Genomic DNA, 22,417 nt, shown 5'->3' with positions numbered 1-22,417 from the left:
CAAATATATGTTTGCGTGCATGAAAACAGTATAGGCCTACTGGTAGTCAGTGTGAACCTTGCGCTTGGTGAGAAAGTGCCAGTTTCTTCACATCTGGTGTAAAGCCAGTGAGAAACATTCGAAGATCACCTCTTTTGGATATGTCAAGTGGGTTTTGCTGTTTGGTAGGCTATGTATAGCAGAACAACACAGCTGAATCCCTTTTCCACCAGATATGAGGTAGGAAATGCTACCACGAAGACACAAGCTCTTTGACGAAATTGTTACGCTGGGCGGTAGATGGTTTAAACCAGAATGCCCCTAATAATCAAAACGCCCCCCTTAAGCCGAGGTAATCATATCGCCCCCCTGCAAAATCAAAACGCCCCCCGGGGGGTGGTAGCGCCCTCGTTGAGAACCACTGGGTTAGAGCATAGATTACTCTATGGTTGGGGTAAAGGTTAGCGGAAACTGTGGAAAAATGTTTGCGGAAACTGCGAGCAGCGAGGGTTAGGGTTAGAGCATAGATTACTCTAAGGTTAAGGTAAGGGTTAGCGGAAATTACGGAAAAATGTTTGCGAAAACTGCAATCAGCGAGGGTTAGAGCATAGATTAGTTTATGGTTAGAATTAGGGTTAGCGGAAAGTGCAGAAAAATGTTTGCGGAAACTGCGATCAGCGAGGGATAGCGTTAGGGTGAAGGTTACGATTAGGGTTAGCGAAAACTGCAATCAGCTACTTCGGCTTTATACTATCTTTCTCTCAATCTTTTCAGGGGGAAAATTTTAAAATGTTTGCGGAAACTGCGATCAGCGACTTCCGCTTTTTTAAATTTTTTCTTTCGATCTTTTCAGGGTACGAACTGAGGGTACGAACTAGGTTGCATCTAGTGATTGTCCCACTGGTTAAATTCTTAGAGGAAACACTGGTAGGCAGTATAAAATCAGATACTTGGTTCGTATTTTTTTGAATTGCATTTAATATCGATTAGCTTATTCTCTATTCTCAGCTCGTTTCGGCGAGTCCAATTCGGCGAGAGCCCTTTTTGGCAAGTTCCCTATTCGGCAATTTTTTTTTTAAATTATTGGGTACCGTAGCCTAATCATAGCTGTTTTACGGTTAGGGGTAAGGGTTGGGGTTAGGGTCAGAGGTTAGGGATCAGGGTTAGGGGTCGAGGTTGGGGTTAGGGTCTTATTTCAAAGTTTAGCGACGTTAAAACGATGTAAAAGCGGCAATGATAATTAAGCTGTTACGGTACCTGATAATTTTAAAAAATCAAAAAATCGCCGAATAGGGAACTTGCCGAATCGGATTAGCCGAATTGAACTCGCCGAATAGTAGCAGACCCCTATTCTCTACGGTATGATACTTTTTTGGGGGGCTATTGAAATCGAATATTTCTCTACTTTTTTGTTTGACTATCGATATCGATTTATCCCCTACTTTTTTCAATATCGACTTGCAACCCTGGTCACAGCAGCTTATCCTGCCACGAAAAAAACTGCTAAGCACCAGAAGAGAGTCCAACCTGTAAATCAATCCGTTTTTACTGTTACGAAGAAAGCAAAGCTTGTAGATAGTATTGACAATTAGGCTGAATTCAGGGAAGATCAAGCAGCGCTGGTTCGACTCTCGGAGTGTGCCCTTCAGTAATGCATGTTAAGGACTGCTCTCCTTCTCCATTCAGCGGCATCTAATGGATGGAACAATTCTATCGCAACCAAAAAGTGTCTTTTACAGATAGACTTTGGATTTAAATTTCCTGCCACTGAATGTGCAAATAACTTTATCTAATAAAGTGAAAATTGCCTTTCACAGATAGACTTTGGATTTAAATTTGACGCTGAATGCAATGACGTTATCAAACAAAGTGAATATATATTAAATAAATTGAAGTGGAAAATTAACATATTTATAGACAATCTAAGATATGTAAAAACATGCTGCAATAATTGGTCAAGTTGGTAATCGCGTTCCCTCTGCCAATGACACATTTAAAATTTTATCAAAACTAAGCCCAAAAGAGGTTCTGATCCAAGCTTCGCTAGTTCCATTTTTAGAGCTGTCCATGCTTCAGATTCTCGAAAAAAAAGGATGTTGTGGAGGAACAATACAGAAAAATCTTATTTATATATATAAATCAGTAACTGGCCCTGCGTCAAAAGTAATATCAACAACTACTATGATTTAAGTAATATCAACAACTCTTACAGGTTGTAGCATCTAGTTCATAGTCTATTACTTCAATACATTAATAAATCAGTTTTTAATAAAAATAATTGCTTTCTATTTTGCTCCAATTGCGATAACATATCGTACACTGCATTCACTGGTAGAAGACAAAAGAAAGAACCGAAAGGATATATTACTCATTGAGTCAGCTTTTTCCATTATTTTGCCCTGTTGACATCCTTTCGAATGGACCGTAACACAGACGTTTTCACCACTCAGTTGCACAGCTGACATAATACTTCATTTTATCTTTTTTTTTTTATCTTCAAATAGGCTGTTTTAAGCTATATGCTAAGGAAAAATATTTATTTGGTCACTGCAAAAACACTTGTATTTTTACAGTTAAAAGACTTGTCCAGACCAACAAAATTTGCTGCAAATTGACTGAGTATAATATAATTTTTGTCTGCTCAATGGATAGAAACGAATCTGAGCGTCTTCAACAAGAAATCAAATATTGGACAAGTAAGTAAAAGCAATATTTGTCTCAGTATGTTGATGTCTTAAAACTTATGTTACTATAGTAGGCTATTGCTTATAAAAAAAAATTGCATGAATATTGCATAGACCTAGTTTGTTTGAATGAAATATAAAGTTGTTGGGTCATTCCATGCCAAATAAGCAAATGGGTTACACCATGTGCTGTGGATTTTAATAAAAGTTGACATACTTGTAGATGTCACAGAAGTAAGAAGAATGCAATAATATTTTTAATATTATTGGACTTGTTGCCATTTTTACCTGTTTTGCTTCAGCGATTTTACCCAGTTTCTTATCATGTTTCTGATTTCTTAGATCATATGGTCAATGATCATACAAAATGGCTAAAAATTGCTATACAGACAGTTTAAGACACAATGAATTCAAAAATGCAGATTCAAAAGTTGTCAAAGAACTGCTTGATATGATTATAAGAGTTTCAATTTGCTTCATGCATTTTCTGAGGCCTGACTTTAGAGGCCTATAAAAACTGGGAACAAACTTAAGAACTGAAATTCACATGATTTATACTTATACCAATACTCTTTCATGTCAAATAAACAATATTATATAATATGAATTAATTTTGGAACCTACTATGAATTTTTTTACTCTTATATAATGTCTATTGTTGTTGATGCCATCACAATTTAAATATTGTTTATAATGACTATTGCAATGTAGCTAATGCATGAACTGAATGCTCATACTGCACTAAAAAATTCTCTGATCTTGCTATGTTTATAGTGTGTTCTTCTTGCCTTGTCAATTATTTGTACTTTGCTTGATCAAAATAAAACAGTTCATCACTTTTAGTGGTGTAGGCTGTAGACCATTGTAGTGATAAGTTGTAGAGTTAATTACTTTTTTAACTGTGATTTCAATTTTACAAATGACATTGTCACTACTTTTCATGACAACACACGCAAAGAATTTATTCAACAATTTGTCAACATCAACAATTGACCATGACTGTACTAAAAGTGAAAATTTTTCATATATTTTTTTGCAATCTTAATATTTTTATGGCATCTCCAAGTACCGGTATACCAAATTTCAATAAAATCCATGACATGTGGTCTAATTTTTACAGAAAATTCGCTTAGTTTGCATGGAATGACCCTGTTGTAACATATCCAACTAAACAAATTATATATATTCATAATTATACACTGTTATTGTTTCAATAAATCACGATAAAGAAAACATAAGATTGAGAATGTGTATTTAAATTTTATTCAAGCAAAATGTGCATTGTTCTACTTATTAAACGAGTTCTAACAACTATAGTCTACACCAGGGGTCGGCAACCTTTCGTATGCAGTGTGCCAGTTTATGAATAATATTAAAATATCAACAACTCGCGTGCCAAACATTTTTGTATGTTTGGTTTTGTACTGGCAACTATCTGATGTTAAAATTAAACAGTAAAATTGACTGAGTTAACAGACAAGAAACAAATTTGTTTTATTACCTTTATTGGAAAACATCGAATGCAGTCATAAGAGTCACTTTTTAATGAGATCTTTGTCCTTGCTTTTTCTTGCTTAGCTCTGTGGTATTAGGATTATATTTGGTCACTTTAAGTATAACACATGCTTCCAAATGATCTTCCGTACGTCGGCTGCGATGTGGACAGAGAATTAAATTCATGTGCGAAAATATTTGTTCACACAAATAAGTGGAGCCAAATGCAGATATCAAAGCTATTGACATCTTTTGAGACAGCTAAATTTCTCCGGCAAGGATTCCCAACATGTCAAAATGCTTGTTTGTTTGTTTTCAATCGTTTCCAGCGATTTCTGCAATTCGAGGAATTTTGATGTCCACAATAAGGATGCTTTGAAATCGATCAGCTGCATTTGGAAGTCTTCGATGTCCAACCATTCAAATGCAGATACGTTCAAGTCTTCGCTGCTCTCGGGCTTGATGAGAAATGAAAATACTGAACCAAAATGTTGAAAATCTTGAAATCTATTGCAAAATTGAGACGTTAGATCTCTCATGTACACATCAATTTCAACTATGATGTTGACTTGGTGATCCAATGAGAATTTAGCGTGCCATGAAAAATCATCTCGCGTGCCACAAGTGGCACGCGTGCCAGGGGTTGCCGACCCCTGGTCTACACGTTAAGTAATATACCTGTATTTTAATTAATGTATTGTCTTGGGTGCTTCTTGTAATACAATTTGGAAAAACATACAACTGATATAAGTAACATACAGTTACAACTGATACAAGTATTTTGTTTTGTTTCAACAGAACAAAATCACATTTTCTTAATTAATAATTGAGGTTTCACGGAGGTTTGCTTAATTTCTTGTTATAAATTTACTGTTACAAGCATTTCACACCACCATACTATTTTGATTATATTTTACAGGTGCAATATCTTCTCATAAGAAGTCCACATATAAACCTGCAAGAAAATCAGAAGCACAAAAATCATACACATGGAGCAAGTCAAAGATTGTGAAGTATGCTTGCATTGTATTCATAAGCAGTAGCTTACTGATAATACTAATAGTAGTTCTGGGTTAGAACAGTCTTTGTAAGGCTTTTGCTTATTTAGTACCGTAGTTTATTTTCAATTCTGCTCAGTTTCTTTAATTTACACTTTACAGGCTACAGTTACAAATGTGTTAGTTGTATTTAAATGGGCACTGGGCAGTAATGTTATTCTACTAACATAATTTGATTTTTCAATTAGGTCCAATCCTACGTATCAGCAACTATCTTTAAACAATGCAGTCAACAAGGTATGTTTGTGGTTTTAAACCATTAATGTGCAGTCTGAGTTAACATGTTGACTTCTTTGATTGCATGCATTGCTTTAGTCTTTTTACTTTAAATGACTGTGCACAAATTTATTATATTTTGATTTGCCTTAACTGTTTGTGTGCTTGTACTAATTGTTTGTGTGCTTGTACTAGTCTTGCTTGTACTTGTCTTGCTTGTACTTGTCTTGCTTGTACTTGTCTTGCTTGTACTTGTCTTGCTTGTACTTGTCTTGCTTGTACTTGTCTTGCTTGTACTTGTCTTGCTTGTACTTGTCTTGCTTGTACTTGTCTTGCTTGTACTTGTCTTGCTTGTACTTGTCTTGCTTGTACTTGTCTTGCTTGTACTTGTCTTGCTTGTACTTGTCTTGCTTGTACTTGTCTTGCTTGTACTTGTCTTGCTTGTACTTGTCTTGCTTGTACTTGTCTTGCTTGTACTTGTCTTGCTTGTACTTGTCTTGCTTGTACTTGTCTTGCTTGTACTTGTCTTGCTTGTACTTGTCTTGCTTGTACTTGTCTTGCTTGTACTTGTCTTGCTTGTACTTGTCTTGCTTGTACTTGTCTTGCTTGTACTTGTCTTGCTTGTACTTGTCTTGCTTGTACTTGTCTTGCTTGTACTTGTCTTGCTTGTACTTGTCTTGCTTGTACTTGTCTTGCTTGTACTTGTCTTGCTTGTACTTGTCTTGCTTGTACTTGTCTTGCTTGTACTTGTCTTGCTTGTACTTGTCTTGCTTGTACTTGTCTTGCTTGTATAATACTTGTCTTGCTTGTACTAACTGTTTGTGTGCTTGTACTAATTGCTTTTAATTGTTACACACATTGCAAGCAAAGGTATGTGAATATTATTTGAGATTTTACAATGTAGTTGTAGATAATAACGAACTGTTTTAGCCTGATGATGCCAGTTTTCGGAACACATTTCGTAGTCTTATGCTATGACAAATGGTGTTAGAGTCAGTGTGTTGTTGTTTTACACGGTTCTTTTCTTTGGCTTTAGGCTGCTGTCTGTTGAGTTAATGTGTTGTCAGGCGGTGTCATTTTAAAGTTTTGTCGAATCAGTTGATTAATAGATTAGGTGACGTAATTCTTTCCTTTCGTCACTGTTGTTGATCGTTGCACTCTGTCTACTTATTATTTGAGATATTTCTTTTTAGGGAAATAAAAAAACTTCAGCAAGATATCCTGCCTCAAACACATCACTTTCTTACGTTGCAAATCCGCATAAAAGTGTTCCCAAGAATACTGCAACGGCTCTACCATCTACCTCAAAGTATAAATGGAAAAATGTGTCTTCGGACAGTTCTGTGCATTCAAGCACAGCATCATCATATAAGCTGGTTTCTTCAAATAGCACTTCAGTCAAAACACAAACGAGTCTCACACAACCAGCTACTTCAAGTAAAAGAAGAATACCTCAAATTTCTTCTAAACCTCTGTTTAATAAGAAGCCAGATTTAAAGTCCTCCAAATCTTCGCCGACCACCCAATTCAAATGGTCAAATACTAGCAAGTCAAGTTCTCCCTCTTCAGCAAGCCGTTCGCATCAACCTGTTTTAGAAAAATTGCAACTTGTGAAAAACACTGTGGCATCAACCCCAAAGAATAGAACTCCTCAAGCTAGTCATGCGAACACAAAACATCGGTATAGAAGGTACGTGCACCGGTATTATCTTGTTCTCAGATAGAGACTTACGATATTGTCTGGATCAGAAGTTTTCGTGCGACTTTACTTTCCCTCAAGGTTACTGTATCGCAATGTTTCCAAGATTCTCTGTTGTTTGCTTTGTGTATTAGGTGTATGTTGGTGTTAGTTTTGTCGGTTTGTTGGTTTAAGTAGGTTAATGTTTGTCTGCCTTGGGCACGCTTCCCTTCAATTTTACCTGTGAGAGAGAGATTTTCGCAACTTTCCTTTTCGCAGCACCTGTCCTAAAAATTGAAGTTGATTTTCTTTGATATTTTTTAGTAGATTTTTTTTTTACGAATGATCATACGTTTGAGTTTGTGATTGTGCCCACTTTATATTAATCTATCATCCAGGTTGAGCTCAGGATCGGAGAACGCGGTATCCAGACGTTTATCAATGTCATGTACAAGGTCGGTAGTGATGAGCAATTACATTCTATCCAAGTACAAGTTACGGAAAGCGCCTCTTCTTAATCGCAGGTGAACTTTTGATAGATAGTTAAGTAGAAACAGTATTGGTGTAATGCCACACTTACAGATCTATAAACATACTGATATCAGCCAATTTTAAAGTGTTTTTATCGACAAAAGTTGGTCGCTACTAAAGAGGTTTGTCAAAATAAAATTTGACAAAACACTTAATGGACACCAAGTATTTTTACACTCAACGATTATAAAGTTGTGTAATTTTGTGAAATAGTAACATGGTGGCACCACATTTGAAAACACTTTAAGTACATGGTGCAGCTACAAAAATCGTTCCTTTTGACATTTTGACCAAGGTTAATGTTTTGTGTTTCGCATTGCACTGTTTTGTATCGCACTCTTTCGGAGTTATATCTTGGAGTGATGTTTTCATCTAAACAAGCCTGGTGTTTCACAGTAGTGTTTTACGTCTACGATATCTGATTTAGAAAATTGTGTGCTAGAGTTAATTGTAATTTTACCACGGTTATGCGTCGATTCAAAGCGGTCAATTCAAAGCCAATAATTTATTTACGATAAAGACAATAACCCTAATACTAACCCTAACCTTAACCCTTCGTCTTTGAATTATCACCTTTGAATTGTTGCGATACCTTTTACCACAGTGATCCCACCTTAGACGAGACACTAATCACCATTATTAAATAGGCAAACTTTCGCAATAGGCCATTCATTCAACTGAAAAACACATTGATATGATATGAATATAATTGTTTATATGAAAAAAAAAAGTTTATGCACATGTATTATATAGAGTTTTATCTATTAAAAGGGAATTGAACAACAAAATAGATTTTGAATTTCTTAAGACTTAATTTATATATGATTTCTACTATAAATCAATTCTTTTTTTCTGTTGTGAAGGTTGCCTGTTAATGTGAGCAAAAATCCTTATAAAGTGGTCAAGAAAAGAACTCCCAAAACACCAAACAGTGAATTTTATAAAAAAGGAAACATATCCAGCTTCGCCAGACCCAGGACTGTGCGTTATCCCCGGACAAGTGAAGGAAGAAGATACGTGAGACAGTCTTAAATTTGTATGCTTAGCTAGAATGGCATAAAGATTCAGAACTTGGTTGTGACCATTGTACCTGTCTGTCCCAGACAGCAAAATCCGTCATTTTTACATCGATTTTGCTGTTTGGATCTCTTGTATAAAAAGGTGCACGTCCAACTAATAGTTTTTTTTATTCATGCAGCATCACATCAGACCAAGATTTGTCTACATTGCCCAAGATAGTTTGTACAGAGGAAGGAACCACTTTCGCCGCGACAAACGGTTGGTTCACTGTTTGTAATTCCCTGATTTATCGACTAGCGATGTTTGTAGATTAAAAACTCTTGAGGAAATTTATAACGGTACATTAAGTGTACAATTACTTCATGTTAAGGTCCCTTGTCAATAATAACCGGTTCAAACTGGTTCAATCAAGAATTCAAACCAGAAGTTACAAATCTGGCAACATAGTCTTACGGAGAAAACAACAATCAGGTACGACTTTCACTATATTTTATTATATGTATATATACTTTATAAGTGTATTATTATTTTATTTATTTGAAATTTATTAATTATATATGCTAGAGTCTGTGTTGACTCAAGCTGTATACCGCTTCAGATCGTCTTGTTCTGACCACCAAATAGTTAATAAATCACTCTAAATTAAAACCTGTTTGATTGTTGCTTCACTAATGTATGCATGCTAGCATCAGCAATCAGCATAGCCTTGTTTTTTGTTACAGTGAGTAGAAGGAATTCCTTATCAAGTCCTCTAAAACCACTTCTTCGCACTCCCACTAGCAAACAGCGAATGGCAAGGTAGGAAAAGCCAATGCACACATAAAGAAAGTTCTAAAATTTTTGTGAAAGAACCAGCATCTGTTCACACTTGACAGATGTCTTCGCAAAATACTGTGTCTTCCATTTTTAGCTCATTGTTTTCAGCATTTTAATTTTTTTTCTTTAAAAAAAAAAGCATTTTAATTAAAGTTAGTAAAGCACAAATGTGTAGCAACGAATGTTGATGGAAAGTCGACTACTCTGTAACCCGTATTGGGAAAGTTTGTTCTAAAAAAGTGTTCTTACTTAGTTGTAGGTTTTTGTGCGTTTAACATAAAATGCGAATCAAATTTTTTCTAGTGTTGGGGAGAATTCAGGTTCAAAACAACAGTTAGTCTCTTTTTAGGCAGAATATTTTGGTATGTTCTCCATCTTATGATTTGTAGTTTAACTTGTCGAATTATTCTTACAGTCACGTGCTACACAAAAGCCTTGCGACAGTTCGTTTGAAAAATCGTCATAAGCTGCAGAAAGTGCATTGCATCTTTTACAACAGGTATTGTATTTGAACTACCGCAATTTTGCTCAATTGTATGCCATTCCTCGTCTGTGGAAGAACATTATCTTCATGCTGGGATGGCCAAATTAGTGTGAAATGCTTAAAGAAGGCGAGTGTAGCTAGATTGGAATCCAACGTAGGACTTTCCAGTTCGGAATGACTGCGTCGTAGCGTCAATTCGACACATACAAATTATGCATACATAACACATATTAATTGTACGAGCGCTCTGTTCACTTCTGTGGCTTGTCCTGGGTAATCTTGTAATGAACTTTTTCGCAGGTTCGGAAAATGCAATCGTGGGGACAAATGCAAGTACACTCACGACCCGGACAGAGTTGCCATTTGTACGCAGTAAGTGCTCATAGATAGCGCGACATGCATGTCGACGTCGTCATCAGTCAGTTACTTTGCGTGCTTGTCGCTTACGCGCCGGTTTAAAGCATTTTAAGAATATCATGCGGTTGTATCTTAGAAAAACGTTTGTGACGTTTAAACGATGTAAAGAGACCTAATTCTTTATATTGAATTGCTTTGTGATTGTTCTTAGGTTTTTACGCGGGACATGCAGAGATGAAGCTTGCCCATTTTCGCACAAAGCATCCAAGCATAAGGTGAACTATAAAGCCTAGCTTATGGTGGATTACAAAGCAGAGTTGTTGGTATTTTACCCGACCCAAAAAAACCCGGGTGGGTTTTTTTAATAAAACCCACTTAAAAAAAAACCAAAAAAAACAAAAAAAAACCCAGAGCATCATATTTGTCCAGTTTTTATAAGAAAATTAAAAAAATGAACAAAAACACTACAAAGCACTTAAAACAAACTTTAAATTAGGCCTTAACGATGTGATTGTGAAGTAAATTTCCAAGAATAAACTGAAAACGCAGTGGATGTTGTACAGTACACAAAAATCAAGTAATGTCACTTTGTGTATACTACATTAAAACTCATTTATGCAAGAAGGCCTTATAGTTAAACTGGTGAAAGTACTACTCTACTGTAGTCTGTATATATATATGATGTGTAATGCAATTGAGGAGGCTATTTAGCCTACCAATTACAGATTCTGGATTCTAACGCATGGCTCTTTCAGAGCATTTGCCTAAATGGCCATTGGCCACGCAATTGCTCATCCATTACTATATATAATATATATATAAATGATAAAAAATATTTAAACATGATGGCATAAATGCTCCTTGCCTTCAAATCTAAAGCAAATGATGCAATAATGTGATTTCTACCACGGTAGCATCAACTTGGTATAGAAATCAGTGGATGATGCAACATCCAACTTGATCTTGAAATTAATGGATGATGCAACATTCAAGCAACAACAGCCCTAGTGGATTATTTTATTGAGTTATGCAAGCATGTACTGTGAGTGAAAGGCACTTCATTCGTAAATGTAGTTTTGAGGTGAAATAAGCATGAATCTACTCTTTTTAAAAAAAAACCTGGTTTTTCTCAACCCTGTTACAAAGTCGTTTAACCTCAGTCAGATAAAGGCAACTGTTTATCACTGTGGTTGTTCGGAATGGCCCGTTTCGGCTAGTCCGATTCAGGTAGTTCCCTATTCGGGTACAGTCTTTCTCGGCTAGTTCCCTATTCGGCAAATTTTTGAAAATCCAACCATAATCCTTCTGTAATCCAACAAAATCCTTAAGTAAATCCAACGAACCAGCCGAAAAAGACTGCAGCCGAATCGGACTAGCCGAATAGTAGCAGACCCGTGGTTGTTAGCTGTAGGCTACCGGTATTAAATTACAAAACTTCTCTGTCTAGTTGATAGACTCTTTTTTTCGATCAACCAAATGTGTTTGGTTTCAGATGCCAGTTTGCAATTTCTTCTTGCGAGGGAAGTGCAGTGCCAAGTCCTGCCCATATCTCCACGTATTTGTTGGCCATGATGCTCCTGTGTGCAAAAATTTCGCTACCAACGGATACTGCCAAGAAGCGGATAATGTAAGAATAGAGAATGTTCGTTTTTCTACATGCTCAGTTTCCAGGCAACGAGATTTCTAACTCTGCCATGCGTGACAAGAAACGGGGTATTGGATTTGACATGGGACTTGTAATCTGTCTCATCTATGTGACGCTTTATTTGGAAAAACTGACTGACGTTTCTCGTCAAGTGCGATGGATACCTCTTTTCCCTACAGTCTGTCGTAAACCTGGCTTGGTTTACCGATTTGTTTGGAAGTCGTTTTTTTACATGCAGTACTGGACAGTTGATTTGTTCAGTACTCCGCTCACCAAGCAAAGAAATCACGATCCAACGACATTGGTTCAAATTTTGGCGTATGCGGTTGAGCATTGAGCAAGACATTGAAATTCTCTTATTAGCGACACTTAATGAATAGAATATTTTATAGCCACCCGCACTGCAAGTGTAAGTGGCTTAATATCAGCCTCCGGGACCGGGTCTTTGTCAATTGCAAGAGACATGTACAAAAATACTATTTTGTAAAAAAACCTTTCCTTTGTCCAAACCTTGCATGTGTGCAACTTCTCAACGAAATGTTAATAAATTCTAGTGCAAGAAGCTGCATATTCGAGCCTGTCCGGAATTCTACGATGCGGGAACATGTTCGCGTGGCAACACTTGTAAATTACCTCATAAAAGAAAAACTACAAGGTTAGAGTTGGTATTTTCCTTACTTCTGATTCAGAAAAGATTGTCAACATTACTCGATTTTACCCCTTGATAATGTGAAAAATTTTACAGCCTTTCCATTAAAACTAGTCACTAGCCGCCACTGTTTACCCCTCTTGTCAGTAACCACTACTTAGTCCAGGCCTTTTCAATGTATTCAAGGAGTGGCTGTAGGCCGTGCAACCCCGGGTGGTTGACCCAGTTTAAAAGACCAAAATGTACACTTTTTTTTATCGTGAAAGTGTTTTTACAAACTGCTAACATAACAAAGTGAATGATCCACACTACATAGAATTGACTGGTTCAAATCCAGATAATTTTAACGTGTGTTAGTTTGCACTAAAGGTCCTTCTTTAACAGAGACCATAAATAATGTTTCCTTCTCTTCAAACTAACACGTACTTTAAAGAATAGACGTTAATATCTTAAAATTGTTTCAAATATTTTTTTCACTATAACAAAGTGATTAATTAATTTCCTCTGTTAGCAGAAAACGGAAAGGAGCAGGTCCCATCGTGCCTTCCTCGTCGCAATCTCCAACCAAACCACGGTATAAAATGTTAGAAATGCCAAACCGTGTTTATATCTTTTCCTGAATCCTTACTTTGTTTTCCCAGAGCAACGAACAAGAGTGATTTGAAAGAAGAAGCGAATTTCATCAGGCTTCCACAGTCGTCTTGTGAAAAAAGTATTTTACCTATCTTCTCAGGTAAGTGCGGTAAGAACGTAGTCTCAACAAACTTACTTAGTCTCAGCAAACCAGTGATGCTATCACACAGAAACATAAATTTCGATTTCTCATGGCAGTTATACGCTAGTGATGATTACTTGCTGCATATGTTGAGAGTCGTGAAGTATGCAAGGAAAATCGATTCAGTGTGGTTCCGGTAGCATTCATTGTCACATCCTCCCCCACCTCTAGGAAGTGTGTGACGCCACAACAAAATTATTTATTGGTATTGTTGTTCCTCTTATCGTGGCTCCGTACACTTCTCAAATGTGTGCTCTCAACCAGGGCCGTGGAATCGGGAGGATTTGGGCTCGTCTGGAGTCGACCAGTTATAAACCGAGGAGTCGGAGTCGTGTATTTTTCGCCCGACTCTCCATAGCACTGCTCTCAACCCTCTCCGACTGCTAATGTGCGGTACTATTATTACTCCAACAAATCAAGATTTAAAAGATGTTGTCTCCAACTACCAGCCAATTATTACCGTACTTTGTATTTTAAACTTACTTCTTTACAAAGAAGTTTTCCCAAGGCACTATGGGTAAAACAAGAAAACTAAACGAAAGGGAACGCTTCGTGCAAAAACATTTTGAGTAGGATTAGGAGACAGCGTTTCTTACAAATAGTATCCTTTGTAGATGACTCAGCGCCCAAAAAGATGCGGATTCAACCGGTTTTAAAGAGGAAGCAACAACCTTAGTGCCTTCATTTCTGGTATACATCTTATGTTTATTTCTGTGCGTTTGTGTATTTTTTGCGTAAATATGCAATAAAAGAAACAATAGATAATCGTATTATTTGAAGTACGTGCGGAAAGTGACTCAAGTGCAGGAAACCTTAAGTCGGTGGTCCCATCGTAGGCTACCTGTGCTTAGTGTAAAATGTTAGTCCTACCATACCAGCGTAAGGACTTAACGAGTAAATTTTATCTTATTGGTACGTAACTGATCAGTGGTCACCACAACTGAGGGCCTCCACTGCAAGAATAATAATCTACTCCGTGTAGTAATCAATCATAGTTGCGCTGCACATTTCTTAAATATACGCTTTCAATTAGAACAATTTATTGATATGCATCCCGAGTTCATTAAAAGGACGCTACTGTGAGCTCAGTCATTATGAACCTTTTCTGAATGTGATGAAAAGCAGAGGCAAATATTTTAAAAACAACATATGTAATTTGTAAATAGCGACCCAGCCATCAAATTACGTCTTTCTACATTGATTTTCTGGGGAAAGAGATTCTCATCGATCCAAAATATTCGCTTGCCTTGGATATTCCATACGATGAAAGTTCAAGTAGGTGTGCAATGTGCATATAATTTACTCGATGTCTCTAACAAAATATTAAGCAATTCATGGAGTTACATTTTGTTATAGATTTAATAACCCAAAATCGACATTCGACAGTATAAAGTAGTATTCGATTCCACATTTATCCCAAAGCCGTACTGGTGTCACTTTAACCAGCAAAATCCATCCAATTTAGCCTACGTCGAATCAACGTAAAAGGAGAGACTTTGCTCGGTGTAATCAGGCAAAGTTGTTCACTGGTTTGTCGCGAATATCTACACATGCGTTAGTGCAAACCATGTACATTGTACAACATAAGTTGTACGAAACGTCAGATAAAAAACACTTTTATAACGATTAAAATATAAAAAGTAATGGCAAAAAACAGTTGCAATGGTATAAAAGATTTTGTCACTTGTGGTCCCTGCAGTTAATTTCCAACAAAGTTAATTTATGCAAAACAGATTTTTGAGGAAACAAAGCAACTTAGGCATCTCAAAGTTCAAATACGTGGTTGGACTGGTTGCATATGCCTGTTGGTGGTACATTCAACTAAAGTACCAAGTTTGTTGCGCTTTTCAAACCATAACGACGTAATTTGACCAGTATAACAACTGCTTTGATTTACTTGCTTGGGTTTAAGTTATCGTAAAATACAAGCGACGCTGATAAGACACACAGGCAGCATAGATTGATATCAAACCAAGTAATTGGCAAACCGATTTTTCGCTGCGAAATTTTGCCTCATTGTTGCGGGGATTTACTTTCGCTCGCAAAGTCGCTTTTCACTGGTGTGACTTCTCGGGCTTATATATGGGCCATTGTAGTGGCCTGACTTAGTGAAAGAGTTAAAGAACGGATTTGTTGGTGGTAAGGCTGACTACAAGCCATACAATTCATTGTGTGGTCACAAAATGTAAACAATAGTTCGTTAACTCTTAAGGTGACAATGTAACTAAACAAGCACAAACATTAAACAAGTATATTTAAACAACTATTTAAGCAACAATTAGAGTGAAAACATTCCAGCTTTGAAATGTGAAGACAATTGTAGTTAAACATGAAAATTGACGCATACAAAAAGAAGTAGGTCTGTCATGCAGGACTGTTCGAAGCAAACATATTTTGAAACAAGATTTCCCTTCAACACAAAAGTTACTCGTCTTGATTTTCTTTTGACTCGAATTTAATTTCTTAGAGAAAAGCTTCGTTGCATTTCGAACCCTCCATTATAGAAATATTCGTTGCAAACATAGGCGGTTTTACGTCGACCGGTTCAACTTGCAGAGTCGCAGCTTTAATCAGCAACAAATTCGTGCGGCTCTGTCCATACCTCGTCAGCTGGACATGCTCGTGTCGGTTGATGTCGTTTGGTTATTGCTCACTACTTGCATGTTGCGAGAGGGGGACACCAAGACTTGAAAGCCAGATGTAGAGGGCTCCTGAAATCAAAACAAAAGTCTAAACCAGCCAGCAAAACCTTAATTTTTAATTTTTTTCATACCCAGGCTTACGTCCGGTGGTTGAAGATTTAGATTATTCTTTACGTCCACCTTCAGGCATGTTATTAAGTGTCCTGCCAGAGACACAGCCGCATGCTCTTGAGTCTTCAGCGTGAATATGAAGATTTTTGTTGAAAAACGCAATGTCATGACCTAGTCTGAACACTCAGAACAGTTGCAAACGTCAATGTGATATATCCATTTTTCTTCTTTTTTTTGTAAACCCCTACTTTGCACAACAATTCACAGAAAACATTCAAACAAGGTGTACACAAAAAAAATTAATAATAATAGTGGAGATTAAAAGCACCAATTATTATAAGCCTTCAAACTCAACAAAGAAAAAGTTTTTATAATTTAATTTGAGCACACTTTATGAAATCCTTACAGACGATAACGAAAATTGCGGATGATTTATGTCAATTGTTTCAACAACAGCACACACAAAACAATGGTTTTTCATACACACCCCCTCTTGAAAGACACTCTCTTTTCCAATGCTTTTGGCAAATTGTTCTAAATCATTGAACTTTTTTTGAAAAGCCTCCAATTCTAGTTTCATTCGTTGATTTTCCTGGCTTACTCTGTCAACCTACAAAAACATACAGCTCTTCTCATTATTGGCTTAGTTCTTTTGCTTTTAGTACAAATGTCAACATTGCTAAATAACGTATGATGAAAGCATTGACATGAAAACGTGTCCTGCTGAAAACAAAAAATAAACCCAAGTAATTTTTACAACTACACCAGTGTCCAGTAGGCTAACGGTACTGAAAATGTACTGATACTCATTTTCACCACGCTATTAAACAAAATATATACTCAAGTGCCTTATGCAGTTGAACATATTTCCAACCTCGTTTTGAAGATGAAGTCTTTCTATGTCAAGCTCATCTTTCTGTGTCAATCTCTTTATTCTGCATGAAGCTGCATAGCCACGATTCTTCAGTGTCCGTCTTCTTTGCTTCAAACGCCTGCTTTCCTGCATAAAACATTTCAATGTGTAACTTTTTAAAGAATACGGTGACTAACAGTTTATTGGCACAACTGAACATATTTTCTTCACATCACTCACCCATTTATAATTACAACACTTTTTGGAAAAACGGTGGGCAGACCTACAGTAAGCGAATACAGCTAAATTTAATATAGCCTATTGTATTATGCTTGCAAGCCTTGTACAAATGCATTTGTACTCATTTGAGAGCACTGAACCTTCATGCAAATTAAGGTAACTTCATTGTTCAAGTATTATTACCAACTTATAAAATAACCTGACCTAAAAACTAAGTTGTTTAGTTTAAACAAAATGTTTATCACTAGATGGTATGATAAAGAAATGGAAGAATTTTTGCATGTCATTGTCATACATTTTGCATATACTGTATATTTTTAGTGCAAAATGTAAATCTTATATAACACAACCACCAAAGAAAGGCCTACTAACTTCAGGAGCAAGGGTTCTGAGATGCCTGTTGAGCTCTCTAACACTCAAGTTCAGCAAGTCTTCATCGGTAAACTGAGGTGAAGCCACATCCTCATCTTCTTGCATTGGTTGACCAGACATTTTGTCACCCACTGACATTTTGACTTTATATTCTTAACACTGGTAAAAAGCTGCAAATATAAAAATAAAGTCATGTTTTAGGTTAGGATATGCACAAAACTGAGCATATCTCTTTCGACTAAAAACTCTTTATATGATTGATGCTGCAGGCAATGCCATCTGTATTTATAAGGTAGTTTAATGCACATATATATTTTTAATCCTGAACAAAATCTCAAAAATATCAATGATATAAATTTTATAGCATAATTATGATCTCACTGGCATGACTCCTACTGAATGACTTGCTAGGAAATATAGGTTAATCATTTACTTGTATACATACAGTGTATATATGTCAAATGTTCAATAACAATTGTTTGTGATTTTTTATTTGAGAAGGGCTAACTTGAGTATGGCCGAAAACGTTCGTAGTTTATAGTTTTATGTTCACTCTAATATGATGTTAAATGCCGTGTGGTTGCTTGGTTTTATCTGTCTATGATTAAAGAAAATCACCTCTCTACCAAAGTTGTATTTTTATATATACACGAAATTATACTGTAGAGTGTAGTTCAATCAACTAAGTTGTGAAAAAATACATGGCTGCAACAAAACATTTTACATACTATGTATGCCACATGTTCTTTGTGAAAACAACATATCCGTTTAGTCTAATTGAGAAAAGGTAATTATATTTTGAAGAGACACTTTTAAAATGAAATACTAAGACACAAAATATCTAGATCAGTATCAAGTCGTTAATATCTACGGGTGCAACCTATTTCGTCTCCTGAACATTTCGTACCCTGAAAAGATGGAGAGAAAAAAACAGAGTCGAAGTCGCTGATTGGAGTTGCCGCAAACATTTCAAAATTTCTCTCGATTTTTTCAGGGGATAAAATAGGTCAAAATTCCATTTTGTTGACAGCGGACTAATGTGTCTAGTCTGAGCAGCTATCTCGGCGGACAAATTAAGTCTCACGGTGGACACCAGATTTAACTTCGATCGTCATGCTTAATCCCTTTATGTTGATAATTCTTCACTCTAAAAGGCTTTCATCAGACCATGTGAGCGAAAGTGATGGAGAGCAAGTAAGTTCATCGTATTCATTCTCACTTAAAAAATTTTCCCTGGGCCTTTTCTTTCTACTGTAATACCAAAACTTAGCCTACTCGTATAATTTAATTTTCTAACCAGCCTTGCCTTATCAATATTACTCGGAGATCAAAGCCAGACATTGTGATGTAAGACTTGAACTAAATTGCACTGATTAGTGTAGAAGTAGGTACTCCCATCCATTCTTAGCGAAGAATTCACCGTTATTACACTGATTCAAAGTCATCAATCGTTGAAGCAACATAAAAAATTAAAAATCCAAAGCTTTTCTGCTTAAACGGAAGCTAAGAGATACAGTATTAACATTTTCTAGATGCGCGCTACAATGCGCTGGAAATTATACCGGTATTCTCTCAAGTCTCAACAATATTATTGTTTGTGTTATACAATCACATCAGGGTTAGAAATGTTGAAGGATTCAACTTATTTCGTACCCCGATTTTAGGGTATGAAATCGAGGTGCAAATTGTTCAGGGGACGGAATAGGTTGTATCTGTATCTACATTGTATAAAGTAAGACACAAAGACTTCTTCCTTGACGCTCTGATATAAGCTGGCAGACCCCAAGTTATTCAGGTTTCCAAATAGTTGCTTAATTTCTTATAAAAAGATATCAACATTATCAGAATAACGCATGCTTATGACTGAGTGACAATAGCTTGTTGTGAGATAAAAACAAATACTGTAGATATGTAAAAAGCATAGGTGTTTTACTACGGTACATTCTCAATACATACCGTATTGTGATTAGTTTGTAAATAAATTAATTTAAAAAGTTTACAAACATTGAACAAGTCTGAATATGCTGCAGTGGTGATAAACTGGATCTGGTATACAAGTCCCCCCCTCCTTTGGCAACTCATGACAAAGAGGAATTGACCAAAACATGTGGATTGAAGTGTGTGAACAGTAAAGCAAAGGTAAAGTAGTTTCACCCTATATGTTTGGTTGATTCCTGTCTTTGTCATGAGTTACCAGGGGGGGGATTTGTATACCAGCTTCGATAAACCATACCAATAACTACCGTACTAACTTAATACGGTAACATACTCGCATATTTAGACAACACAAGAAAAGCAATTAATTTTGTTAACCCAGTTTCAAAAAACAAGAGGAAATAAACATTTATATTTATCAAACCTTCTACTTATTCAACACAACTCTTAAGAACAAATCATAATTTGACAATACTATTAAACAGGTTGCCGTATTATTCAGGGATGTTGTTTACTGTGGTTAAGTGTTTAAGATATATACATGCTTAAGATAAGTGTACCCCAAATTAGGCTACCATAAGAAAACTTTAAAAATGTTATTGTTCCAGTAAGTTGTACAGTAGGCCAAGAACTTATAAAAACACAACTGTTTCATACTGAATTTGCTGTGATAATTAAATTTGGCGACATTTCGGGTAACAGTAAGATATTGCTCAAGTGAAGCTTGGGACTATGCAAGAATTATACAAATTACGGTACTACACATGATCACGACTGAAAAAAAGATTGAAAGTACGGTATGACACCCAGTGACCCTGTACTAATCTTAGTTGCAACTTGCAATGTACTTGTCTGTACGTCCGGCTCAATAGCTCAATTAGTTAGCGCGTCACTTCTGGAACAAAGAAACTTCAAGATCAATAGCGGCGCTGGTTTGACTCTCGGGGGGTGCGTTTGAGCAACGCACATTAAGGACTGCTCTCCATTCAGCGGCATCTAATGGATGGAATAATTCCCCGCCAACAAGACTTTAACAATCGGAAACTTCACTCTGTCAATCTCGGTGACCGGGCCTGCGTCAGTGATTCAAAGTCTCTACAAGTACCGGTATGCGAAGCTGCCAGGATTAAGCTCTGCAAGAAGCTTTCCCAGTCCGAGGATAAAGATTCAATCAATTAATCAATCATTACAGACTAGATACTTTTTTCCAAGCCCATTTCTAGTCAAAACCCACATCAAAAAGTAGATAACACCTCAAAGCTAGGGCTGTAAGCAAAACAAACAATCAAAATTAAACTTGTATGATGTAAGCAAATTTTTGTCAGATCTTCTTTCTTTGCAATCCTTCGGAATTTGGATTGGAGCGGATATTTTCATTACGGAAAGAGGTCGAGCAAAAGCGGAAAAAATCTTACTCCCATTGATAAATAATTACTGTCTGCAGGTTGCTTAGCATGACAAGATAAAAGATAAAGTAGTTAAAACTGGGGACTTTTTCGACTGCTTATTTTACTGATCTTTTTGTAACCAATCGTTGCAGTCAGACCAACTTTATTTGTTTTTGATTTCAACTTCAGCTTTAAGGATTACAACTTTTTTTCAATGAGTCAACTTTTGTTGGTGAGGTTTGATGATCAATTTTTGCTAACCATTCTGCAAATAGCATAAAAATCAATTCAGTTTTATTTTAATTTTAGACTGTCACAGCTAAAAACAACACATGACAGAGTTCAAAAAAAAAAGTAGAAGCGACAAAATAGAAACGTTTTAAGTTTTTTTTAAACCTTTGCTATGTTTGACGTAGTCTACATTGTCTGTCGTTGTGATGGCCCAAAATAAAAACAAATTGAACTGAAGTTATAAAATGCATTTTTTCAAATCCCTGATATGTTGTGAAAAGTGATTTCGCTTTTTGTTTTGGTTGTCGGCTGTGTAGCCAAGTGGTGAGAACGTCTGCACAACGTTAGAAAGGACGTGGTTTCGACACCGCTTCAGAGCACGCGGCTGTGTCTCGGCAAAGACACTTGGGCTACTCGGAAATAAAACATGAGGCTAAAACTGCATAAAAATAGGTTTCTTATTTTTGATTCAATGTTTGTTTTGTTTTATTATCTTTATCCTGCATTGCGGGAAAGCGGACTTGAGCGTTATGCATCGGTTGTAAGCCTTCCGACGTACACCTGACCCACGCTGCAGCCGACTGCAATGTCTGTTTCCGGTTGTCTACTCTACTTATGACTTAAATTTGGTACTACCCATTACTCGAAATCGATCACTGGGTAGAGGCAATTATCGTAAAGTTTCTTGCCCAGAGAAACAACAGCAAGTGCGGGTGGCTGGAGTCGAACATGCAGGCTCTCGACTGCGAGCCCAACGCGCGAACCACTCTGCCACTGCTGCCGACTATAACATATGGAGCCTAACGTTACATCATTACTTATGTTTTAAAATTGAAATTATCTTATTCTTATTTAAATGTAGGCTAAGTGACATGAGGGGTAAGAATGCGGGCATGGTGTGTTCTGAAGGGTATTTGGGATTGGAGACATGGATCAAATGTAGGTGAGAAAGTTGCTCTTAGGCCTTACTGTAATTCTGAAAGTGCTTCAAACTCAGCAGGGCCATACAAAATTGGGCTCATAAAGAATGCATAAAAGATCCTGTGGTGTATGTGTGCCAATAAGCTACTGCATATAAGATTTGCTGATTTGTCAAGTAGGCTAGGCTAAGCTTGAATTCATTCTTTCCTTGCTTATTATCTATGTAAACTATCAACAAACAAAACATCTGCTATACCGTACTGCGACGTTTTTGTATGTAGACGCATTGCTGACTACTGTACAGTAGTCTAGTTGTGCAACTTTAGTCACAGTTTTAA

The 22,417-nt window shown here is 36.5% G+C and overlaps 2 protein-coding genes across 3 annotated transcripts; one reads left to right on the top strand and one right to left on the bottom strand.

Annotated features, from left to right (window-relative positions):
• Positions 1–2,556: 2,556 nt before the first annotated feature.
• On the top strand, positions 2,557–14,136 carry LOC145769464 (uncharacterized). Of its 2 annotated transcripts, none has more exons than XM_082581108.1 (17): positions 2,557–2,675; positions 5,077–5,170; positions 5,404–5,452; positions 6,625–7,121; positions 7,508–7,633; positions 8,504–8,657; positions 8,839–8,918; positions 9,031–9,131; positions 9,383–9,458; positions 9,892–9,975; positions 10,261–10,332; positions 10,529–10,592; positions 11,810–11,944; positions 12,517–12,617; positions 13,126–13,185; positions 13,253–13,344; positions 14,001–14,136. In XM_082581108.1, exons 1-17 carry the CDS (start codon positions 2,624–2,626, stop codon positions 14,060–14,062), a joined length of 1,899 nt encoding a protein of 632 aa, XP_082437234.1. In that variant the 5' UTR covers positions 2,557–2,623; the 3' UTR covers positions 14,063–14,136. The 2 variants fall into 2 exon arrangements, with proteins under 2 accessions (XP_082437234.1, XP_082437232.1); XM_082581106.1 differs by having other exon boundaries at positions 13,123–13,185.
• A 382-nt stretch (positions 14,137–14,518) lies between these two features.
• Positions 14,519–17,769, bottom strand: LOC145769465 (transcription factor MafK-like). The gene is made up of 4 exons (XM_082581109.1): positions 17,605–17,769; positions 17,014–17,139; positions 16,627–16,749; positions 14,519–16,097 (listed from the first exon to the last, which is right to left on the bottom strand). The coding sequence occupies exons 1-4, from the start codon at positions 17,740–17,742 to the stop codon at positions 15,993–15,995; spliced, it is 492 nt and encodes a 163-aa protein (XP_082437235.1). The 5' UTR covers positions 17,743–17,769; the 3' UTR covers positions 14,519–15,992.
• Between the last annotated feature and the right edge of the window lie 4,648 nt (positions 17,770–22,417).

Source organism: Aplidium turbinatum, chromosome 4 (assembly GCF_918807975.1).
Source record: "Aplidium turbinatum chromosome 4, kaAplTurb1.1, whole genome shotgun sequence".
Lineage (NCBI taxonomy): Eukaryota > Metazoa > Chordata > Ascidiacea > Aplousobranchia > Polyclinidae > Aplidium > Aplidium turbinatum.
Note: the sequence above shows the minus strand (reverse complement) of the source record. Positions and strands in the feature narration are given on the sequence as shown.

Bases quoted from the DNA above. Each gene is read 5' to 3' on its own strand.
- LOC145769464 (XM_082581106.1), top strand. From the start codon at position 2,624: ATGGATAGAAACGAATCTGAGCGTCTTCAACAAGAAATCAAATATTGG. The intron at 11,945-12,516 runs GTAAGAATAGAG...AATAAATTCTAG, and splicing joins ACTGCCAAGAAGCGGATAAT to TGCAAGAAGCTGCATATTCG. The intron at 12,618-13,122 runs GTTAGAGTTGGT...TTCCTCTGTTAG, and splicing joins CATAAAAGAAAAACTACAAG to CAGAAAACGGAAAGGAGCAG.
- LOC145769465 (XM_082581109.1), bottom strand. From the start codon at position 17,742: ATGTCAGTGGGTGACAAAATGTCTGGTCAACCAATGCAAGAAGATGAG. The intron at 17,140-17,604 runs GTTAGTAGGCCT...TGTTTTATGCAG, and splicing joins TCAGAACCCTTGCTCCTGAA to GAAAGCAGGCGTTTGAAGCA. The intron at 16,750-17,013 runs GTTGGAAATATG...ATGTTTTTGTAG, and splicing joins GACTTCATCTTCAAAACGAG to GTTGACAGAGTAAGCCAGGA.